The sequence below is a fragment of the Plasmodium gallinaceum genome (assembly GCF_900005855.1).
Source record: "Plasmodium gallinaceum strain 8A genome assembly, contig: PGAL8A_v1_119, whole genome shotgun sequence".
NCBI classification, from domain to species: domain Eukaryota; phylum Apicomplexa; class Aconoidasida; order Haemosporida; family Plasmodiidae; genus Plasmodium; species Plasmodium gallinaceum.
Window position 1 is genome coordinate 1280208 of NW_021628276.1, and position 9952 is coordinate 1290159.

At 15.9% G+C, this 9952-nt stretch overlaps 5 protein-coding genes across 5 annotated transcripts; 4 read left to right on the forward strand and 1 right to left on the reverse strand.

Moving 5' to 3' along the window:
- Window positions 1–424: 424 nt before the first annotated feature.
- On the forward strand, window positions 425–847 carry PGAL8A_00447400 (conserved Plasmodium protein, unknown function; the record flags this gene model as incomplete). Its single annotated transcript, XM_028673222.1, has 1 exon — window positions 425–847. The coding sequence occupies one exon, from the start codon at window positions 425–427 to the stop codon at window positions 845–847; it is 423 nt and encodes a 140-aa protein (XP_028529696.1).
- Window positions 848–2180: 1333 nt separating this feature from the next.
- Window positions 2181–2868, forward strand: PGAL8A_00447500 (hypothetical protein; the record flags this gene model as incomplete). Its single annotated transcript, XM_028673223.1, has 4 exons — window positions 2181–2292; window positions 2370–2462; window positions 2554–2587; window positions 2667–2868. The coding sequence occupies 4 exons, from the start codon at window positions 2181–2183 to the stop codon at window positions 2866–2868; spliced, it is 441 nt and encodes a 146-aa protein (XP_028529697.1).
- A 674-nt stretch (window positions 2869–3542) lies between these two features.
- Window positions 3543–4175, forward strand: ApiAP2 (transcription factor with AP2 domain(s), putative; the record flags this gene model as incomplete). The annotated part of the gene is made up of 1 exon (XM_028673224.1): window positions 3543–4175. The coding sequence occupies one exon, from the start codon at window positions 3543–3545 to the stop codon at window positions 4173–4175; it is 633 nt and encodes a 210-aa protein (XP_028529698.1).
- An 854-nt stretch (window positions 4176–5029) lies between these two features.
- Window positions 5030–6084, reverse strand: PGAL8A_00447700 (vacuolar ATP synthase subunit e, putative; the record flags this gene model as incomplete). The annotated part of the gene is made up of 2 exons (XM_028673225.1): window positions 5030–5728; window positions 6076–6084. 2 exons carry the CDS (start codon window positions 6082–6084, stop codon window positions 5030–5032), a joined length of 708 nt encoding a protein of 235 aa, XP_028529699.1.
- A 2607-nt stretch (window positions 6085–8691) lies between these two features.
- On the forward strand, window positions 8692–9692 carry PGAL8A_00447800 (conserved Plasmodium protein, unknown function; the record flags this gene model as incomplete). The annotated part of the gene is made up of 3 exons (XM_028673226.1): window positions 8692–8778; window positions 9012–9220; window positions 9419–9692. The coding sequence occupies 3 exons, from the start codon at window positions 8692–8694 to the stop codon at window positions 9690–9692; spliced, it is 570 nt and encodes a 189-aa protein (XP_028529700.1).
- Between the last annotated feature and the right edge of the window lie 260 nt (window positions 9693–9952).

The following is a 9952-nucleotide window of genomic DNA, read 5'->3' on the forward strand; positions in this document are numbered from 1 at the left end:
AGTATACAAAAAAAAAAAAAAAAAAAAAAAAAAAGAAATCAAATTTATTTATTTAAAGAAGAAACATAAAAAAAGAGTATTTATTAAATTTTTATTAAAAAAAAAGAAAAAATAGAGATCCTCATTAAAAAATAATTTGAAATTTTATGACAATAAAAAAAAAAAAAGTTATTGATTACATTTTCAATTGCTACATTTTTAAGTTTCATTTATATTATTTTTTTAAAATTATATTTTTTTTATAATATATATATATATAATTATATATTTATATAGATGTTTATATTTACTTCATTTAATGTACAAATAAGATACTTAAAAAAATTATTTTATAGCAGTTAAAAAGAGAAAAAAAAAAATTAGTAATTTAAAATTTATTTAAGGAGTATAAAAGTGTATAATAAAAAATATAAATACATATAAAATGAGTGGACGTAATTGTTTTAAAAATATTTTTAAAAATATATTCAGTAAAAACACAATATCTAAAAAAAGCACAAATATGACTAAAGTAGGAAAAGGTGTTGGGGGAACTATGCTTTTAGTATCACCAATATTATTTGAATTAAAACATAAAGAAGAAGAAAATTCTCCAAAATCTGAATATATTTTTATGGCTGGAAAGAGTATAGATTTTTTAACTCAGAAAATATTTGAAAATGAATATGGGACATCAATATTGTATTTAGTATTTTTTGTCGCATATTTAGCATTACTTGTTCATGATAATAAAGTAAATTTAATGGTTCAAAAATTAAAATTCAAATTTTCTAATAATATGTTTTCAGTTGGTCATCCCAACTATAAACAATATTTACCAAAAAATCCTCTTATAAAAAAAGATTAAAGAAAATTTATTCATATATGAGATAAAATATCCATAAACTCATGCTTAAATCTATTTCATTTATTATTTACTTTTTTTACTTAATAATTTTTTTTTTTTTTTTTTTTTTTCTTTGATGAAAAGCTTTTACTATTTTTTCAAATCAACAACATTTTATGTACATTTATAATTATGTATTTTTTTACTTATATTTTTTTTTAAAATTTTTTTTAAGTAATTTTACTATTTCTATTATATCACTATTGTATTTTCATTTGTTAAATTTAACCTTTTTTTTTTCTTTATTATTATATTTTTTTTAATTTTGTTTTTTTTATTAGGATTCTGCTTAAACGTTTTGAAATATATAATTTATTTTAAATATTTTTATATTTAAAAGATGCTTAAATGATTTTTATTTGCAAAGTTATTATAATTCTAAATATTATATTTTCTCCTTAAGAAAAAAGACACTTTTACAAGAGATTCATATTCTAAAGGAGAAAAAATAATCTTCGATTTAAATAAATAAAAAAATTTAATTGAATTAAAATTATTCTTAAAATTTCATAATTATAACATTTTAGTGATAACACACTTTTAATATTAATTCTTCTATAAATCTTTTTTTTTTTTTTTTTTTTTTATATTTCTCCATATGTAAATGTTTTAGATAATTCCTTCTATATGCTTTTTTAAAAAATTAAAAATAAAAATTTATTAAATAAAGAGAAAAAAAAAGAAGATAATAATTAGCCATTCTAAATTTTTATGGAAAAAAAATTTTATATAAATAGGATATTATTAACATATAATTTTTTTTTCTTCTTTTTTATTTATTGAATTTACACATATTTATTAATAATAATTTCAAAATATATTCATTGAATAAAATTTAAAAATAAAGCATACTTTTTTTTTTCCTTTGAAGAAAAATATTTTGTTTATGCGTATTATTTTACTATAGAAAAAATAGACACATTTTTATTATAAAAAAAAAAAAAAACTGAAATAAATTGAATCAACTAATTTAAATGAAAGAAAAAGATTTATAATAAATATTTTAATACATAAATAAAATTTTGAATTTTTTTGTATAAATATTTTATATAAAATTAGACAGAAAAAAAAAAAAAAGAGTAAAAGTAGAAAAATAAAAAGTACTTAAAATTTAAAATATGAATTAAAAAAATCAAACAATTATAAGTAAAAGTTAAAAAAAGAAAAGAAGAATTTTCTTAATTTTAACATAAAAAGAAAAAAAACAGAATATTTTTAATAAAGAAAAGATAATAAATTACTTAATTTTATATAGAATATAAGAAAAAACAAAAAGATTTATAACAATTATCAAATGGATGCACAAAATTTTTTGAGAGTTCTTACAGTGGCTACATCTGTGTCCTTTTTATTATCATCATTGATTCTTCTACTTAGTCATAACTTATACACTACTTTTATATTAGGTATAAAAAAAATTAAAAAATAAAAAGACAAAAAAATGAATATATATATATATATTCTTATGTGATTACATTTACAGGTTTTTATGGAACATTATTGTCTATTTTAATTCTATTATTTGAATATTATGAAAAATATTCAAACTATTTTATTAAATTAGTTCCTTCTTTAAGTATTGAAAAAAAAAAAAAAAAAAAAATAGTTTTAAACGAAACTTATATAAAAATATATAAACTATATATTTTTATAATTTATTTTTTCAGAGAAAAACAATTTTAAAGGATATTTTTTGATAATGTAAAAAGGAAAAAAATGAAAATGATCTTTTTAATAACTTAATGTAAATTTTCTAAATTTTTCTTTTTTTTTTTTTTAGAATTGGTAGCTTATATCTTGGTAGAGAATCAAGGGGAATGTCTAATATCAGTGGAATGCTTTTAATAGGTTGTGGTTTTTTTCATATCGTATATCATTATATTCATAATATGATTTATTTGAAATATGATGAAGGCGTGATTGCTTATAAAAGGCCTGTAAATTTAGATAATGATGATCATTACGATGAGTTAGTTATGTAAATATATATAAGAAACAACATAATAAAAGAAAAAAAAATTATGAAAAATTATAAATTTTTATTCTTACAAGTTTTAAAAAAAAAAGAAAAAGAAAAAAAAAAAAGATATTTCTAATAATAATAATTAAAATTTATTTTTCTTTTTTCATTTCTTTTACTTTATTGCACTTTTAAATTGTTCGAGATTTCCTTAAACAATTATTGAAATTTATTATTTTTTTTTTTTTCTTCAAGTTAAACTTATTGGATTTTTATAAATGTATAATTGTATTAAAATTAATATATATACAATAATAAAATAAGGTATTTAATTTTAGAAAAAATTTTTTTTTTTTTTTTAATTTACTTTTAAATTTTTGTAGCAACTTTATTTTTTTCAAATTATTTATATTAAAAAAAATTATTACCTATGTTAATAAATTTACTGTAGATATTTCATTTAAAAATAATTATGAAAAAGATAATAATGAAATTTTGTTTTTTTTTGTGAAAAATGTTAAAAAAAAAAAAAAATGAAAATATAAAAAATATACCGAAAATTTTCTATTTTTAATGAGAATGTGTTTATATAAAAACGAAAATAAAATAAGAGTATATCATAATAATAAAATGAAATATTTCTAAGAATATTATTTTATAATTTTTTACTCTATATTTATTATAAAAAATTACGAAATGTTATCAAGGCTAGTGGTAAAATCAAATAATTTGTTAAAAAAAATATGGAGTAAAAATATTTGCACTCTTTCTAATGTATTTTTATCAAAACATCCCTATAAACCGAAAACAAGAGAAATTATTCATCCTCATATGACACCCCCAGAATATTTATCACCTTCCGATTGTTTTGATGCAAAAACAAGTGAGTTACAACAGTTTATACCGAAAAATTTTTATCGTACTAAATGGATAGAATCATTAAGAAGTGGAGAATATTTAGGAGAGGATTATCCATGGAATTTATTACCTAAATGGAAATATTGGAAAAAAAGAAAATATAATGTAAAATATCATGAAATTCCTTGGTTTATTTCAAAAGTTAAAGGGGTTTCATATTATAAAAGACTAAATGTATGGATGGTTCAATGGGTTGAAAATGGAGTTCATAGAATTAGAAGGTTTAGATGTGCTTTTGGAATTTTACAAGCAAAACTAGCTGCTGAACAGTTCAGAAAAAACTTAGAAGAATCAGGAAGAGTAGATAATAGAAAAACAGAAAGACAGCTTAGAATGGATTATATACAAAAGAAAGATGAAAGATTATTAAGAAAGAAAAAATATTCTAAGATATCTAAAGGTCAATTTTAATAAAAGATTAATAGAACAATTTATATATCTATATGTATTTAAATTAAAATATTATTTGTTTTTCTTTTTTATTTTTGGTAATTGAAATATAAATAATATATAATAACTTTTTGTAAATGTTATATATTTCTATATATTAAAAAAGTTTTTTAGATTAAATATATGTATCATTTTTTACAACTTAATTTTTTATTTTTGTGATATTCCTCTAATCATAAAAAGAAATACATATATTTACAAATATATATTATATTTTTCTGTTCTAAAAATTTTTTTTTTTTTTTCAATCAATTTATTATTTGTTTCTTTTAAAAATATTAAATTCAAACATAATAAGAAAAAAAAAAAAAAAAAAAAAAAAAAAAAATGATATTCTAAATAAAATATATTATAATAAAAAAATGTTAATACTCAAAAATTTTGTGCTTAATTTTTATTATTAAACTATCTTCAAAATTCCTTATATTACTTTTTTAATTCAAAAATATACAAAAAATAATTCTATTTACAAAAAAGTTCATGTATATATGCATATATATATTTGTATTTTTATTTGTGTTACTCCTTTTTAAATTTTATAAAACCTATTTTTTAATTAACAAAATCTTGTAATATTGTTAAGCAAAGTTATAAATTATTTAATAATTTTATATTTAATAAAGCATTTTTGTAAATTATTTTTTGCAATAATATAAAATGAAAACATTATATATTTGTGAAATCCCCATTAATAAAAATAAGGAAAAAAAATTTCTCATAATGTATTATATAAATATTCATTTGAAGTAATAAAATACTCATTTCCTTTTTTATGTTACTAATATGTATATTTTTCTATTAAATTTTATTTCTTTTTATGATTTTTGAAAAAACATTTTTTTTATTTCTGGTGTGCAATACTCTATAGCTAGCTTTAAACGAACATCTAAAGTATTATCACAATTAATTTTTCTATTTGGAGTTGTTAAAATAACACCTCCAAGACAAGAATTTCCTTCATTGTCCTTTGAAGGAGGAGGTGGTAAATAGTCTCCTGATTTGTCGATTTCTATTTTAATAGTTTTAACAACATTGAGTTGCTTTTTTAATTGATCCGTGTATTTTTGAACTGCTTCATTTAAGCAACTTTCAACAATCGATTTATCAATATCTCTACAACGAACAATAACATGTGGTTCTTGTATATAAAATAAAGATTGAACAATTAAATCAACAATTAAATTTTTATATTTATCTTTATCTTTATACAATTCATTTAATTTTTCGCTACTTATTTTATATATTTCTTTAAAAACTTGATCTTTTGCACACATTTTTTTTAGTCTTGCTTTATTAATAGCTGATGAACGAGATATAGACCTTTTTATTTCCATTTGTTTTGCTTTTTTTTGAAATTCCACTCGTATTTTTTCTTTCATTTTTTGAACAATTCTTAGTTTTTCAATATTGAAATCTTCCAATGCTTTTGCTTCGATCTCATGTGCTTTATCTTTAGCTTCATTTAAAATGAAGTTTACCATTTGCTGTATTTGCTTTTGCGCTTCTGCATCATCCTATATAGAATAAAATATATGTACATTCAAAAAAAAAAGCAAAACATTTAAAATATAACTATATTTATTTCAAAGACTTGTGAATATTTTTTTTGTAAAATTAATATATAAATTCAGATTTTTCTAAAACAATCATTAAATTAAATATATATATATATATATATATATATATATCATTGTTTTAATAATTATTTTTTACATATTATTACACACATATATAAATTTATATAATATCCAAGAATAACCAAATAAAAAAGCTTAAATTATTTATAATGTAAAAATTATATGATATATATAATTTTTTAAGTTGAAATTAAATTCTTAATTTTAATATGTTTTTATCTTACCAAAGCCATTTTTTTATCAAAAATTCATTTCAATAATTAAAATAGGAAAATTATTATTGTAAAATTTCTTATAAAAATAAAAATATCAATATATTTTATAAAAAAATTTGATTAACTTAAAAAAATATATAAAATAATTTAAAAAAAATTTATTCAGTATTATTATAAGATTATAGTTTTTTTTTTTTTTTTTTAAGACAATTCTAATTTTTTTTTTTTTTTTTTTTTTTGAAAAAATTAGCTCCTATTTATGTAGAGTCAGAAAATGAAAAAAGGAAAATATATCACAAAAAAATTATTTATGAATTAAATAATTTTTCTATTAATATCAAGAATAAATAAAAAAATATATAAAAAAATAATATAAAAAAAATTAAAATACATATATATTTATATATTTTTTATTTATTTATTCATTTATTTATTCATTCACATATTTTAACATTTATTAAATTAAAAATATAAAAAAACTAGTCAGTATTATTTTTATGCTTGTATTAAAATTTTTTTTTTTTTTTTTTTTTGTAATTTTTCTTCTTAAAAGTTTAATTTCAAAATCGGTATAAAAATGAAATTATAATAAAAAAAAAATTTTTTTTTTAAATGACACAAAAAAATAATAATATGGAATTTAATAAATAATTTTATCTTTTATTTTAATATATTTCATTTCTTTATTTTATATATGTAAATATCTATATGTAAGTATTTTTATTATATAATAATATATACTTTACATAATTTATGTTTTTTTCAGGTTATATTCTATTATAAAAAAAAAAAAAAAAAAAATTAATAAGCAAATTATATGGGAAAATTGAATATTGAACATTAGTCGGTGTGCCTTGTTATTTCTTTAAAAATTTTTATTTTCCTTTATAAATACCAATAATATTTAGATTAATTTTAAGATAACAACATAATTAAACATACTTTATTATATACTAAGTTACTATAGCTTGTCATTAAGTCTTTTTTTTATTTGAAGTTTTTTTTTTTTTTTTTTTTTTTTTTGGTACTGCTTTATATATATAGTAAATTAAAGAAAAAAAACACAACAAATCAAATTTAGTATATATATAGATATTTCTTTTAAATAGCATAAAGAAAAAATTTAAATGAGAAATAATTATAAAAAGGCAAAATTTTATATGATTAAAAGTTGAAAAAAAATAAGAGATTTTAATATTTAAATAATTACAGTGATAAATTTAAGTAATATAATAAGGAAAAATAAAAAATTGATTCACTGAGTGATATTAAGATTTAATTACTTAACTAAAATGAATAAAAAATAGTGAGATGAATATATATTTATGTACATTGTGTTTTATAAGTACTTATGTAGTTATATCCTCATAAAGTTATTTGAAAATTTTCCATCTTATATAAAATTATCCATATTAAATTATTTACTTTTAAAAGTTCCTTTTATTATAATTTCTAGGGTTTTTTTTTTTTAATAAAAAAGAAGAAAACATAACCATATTTAATGGAAACATATATATCTTCTTATTTTTTTTTTCATTTTTTTTAAACCTTTTATTATTATTTCATATTTATAAAAGAAAAAATCTAAAAATGTTCAAGAATTGAATATTATTTAACTTCATTTTAATATTATTATAAAAGGAATTTATATAGATATGGAGTAATGAAAATTTGCAATTGTAACGAAATAGTAAGATTTATTTAAAAAAAAAAAAAAAAAACATTATATACAAAGGATTTGTATAAATATAATTACATTTTTCACAAATTATTGTCTATATTAAGAATATTGAAGGTTTTTTTTTGTGTATAAATAGTTGTAAAATAATTTAGTGGAAAATTATGAGGTTTATATAACTGTGTGTTTAAGTATAAACTATATATTTATTAATATTTTTCCTTTTTATAATTGTAACATTCTTTTATTCAAGGAAATTTAAAATTGTAAAAATACTTTTTATTCTTTAATTCTAAGTTTTATTAATAGAATTCAATTTTTTTAAATGTAATTCTAGTTTTCCATTTTATTTTGTTTTTTTTTTTTTTTCCTTTCCATTTTTAAAATTATAATTTTTTTTTCTTTTTTTTTTTTTTTTTTTTTTTTTNTTTTATTAATAGAATTCAATTTTTTTAAATGTAATTCTAGTTTTCCATTTTATTTTGTTTTTTTTTTTTTTTCCTTTCCATTTTTAAAATTATAATTTTTTTTTCTTTTTTTTTTTTTTTTTTTTTATCTATATTTAATGCAAATGTAAATGATTTTTTTTTAGAATAAATCTAAATTTTTTTTTTTATTTTCTTTTTTCTTTATTCTCACTATTTTTTTTTTTTTAATTCGATAAAATATAAAGTTTATAAATTATTGTTGATGCACAATTATATTGTATTTTTAAAAATATTTTTAAAAATAATTTTAAATGATCAATTTATTCTTAAAGGAAAGTATAATTTTACGTTTATGAAATCAACTAAAATATAATTTCTCATAAAAAAAATTTTTAATTAAAAGAAAAAAAAAGAAAATTATTAAAATAAAATGTAAGTTTTCTCTATTTTATTTAAAATTGCAAGTAAAGAACCAACAGTTAATATATTTTAGAAAATTCTAACAATGTGTAAATAAATATGAACAGAATATGTACAACTTTAGTTGTTGTAAAAATTTTAGAATTTTTTCCATGGATAGATGATTTATTTAAATTATTTTATTTAGTAATTAAACATTATTTATAAAATATAAATATAAAATAAATATTCTATATACACATATGATTTGGATGTTATATTTATATACGTTACAACATTGCACTTTTTATTTTTTCTATATTTAAAATTAAAAAAAAAAAAAAAATAAATAAAATGAAATAGAAAAAAAAGTAATAACAATAATAAAAATAAAAGAAATAAATATATATATATATATTTTTTTTTTTTTTTTTTTATAGAATAGATTATGGAGAAATACTATTTTAGATGTTATAAAAAATACGAATTTTTTAATTGGAAAAACTACAATGCGTTTAAAAAATAAAAATTTTATTTTATTAATATTAAAATATATAAATGGTTCTCATAAAACTAATCAAAATATAATTGACCGTTTTAGTTACTTAACTTGTGAAAATTTTAAAATATCTTCATTTCCAAATGTGTTGTAAGAAATATTAAAAACTTAAGAAAAAGGAAATTAAGAGAAAATTAAAAATATTAAAATATTTCATATATTATTGCAATAAAATACATATACATATATATATATTTATAATACATGTATATTTTAATTTATTATCCTTTTAACTAATTTGTTTTATTTTTAATATATATTATTTAATTTTTTTTTTTTTTTTTTTAGAGGATTAATTATTGTTTCATCTAATTTAAATCCACCATTTTTCAACTATATACATAATATATTTCCGAATTTAATTTATCTTAAATTAATAATTAAGTCACCTGTTTGTATACCATTATTGAAAAATTTTTGTTTTTATTCTAAGAATTTGAAATATATTATTATTTGTTTTGTAAATAATGAATTAAATGAAGAATACAAAGATAAGTTAAAAAAAAGTATAAACAATTTTCTTTTTCATTGGCATATTAATGTAAAATTAATAACAGAATAAAATTAATAAAATATAAGGGAAATTAAAATTTATATATTTTATTATAAAAGATAAAAATGTTATCAAAAGCAGTAATGGACAAAGTATATATTGTTAATAATAATTTTTTCTAATTAAAATTATGCTCATTTTTATTTTTTTTTATATCTTTTTCATTATTTTTTTAATTAAATTATTAATAATTATATGTATTTAAATTAAGGGAGAGATATATTCATTTTTCTTGAAATTATTACCCATAATTTATAATAATACAGGGA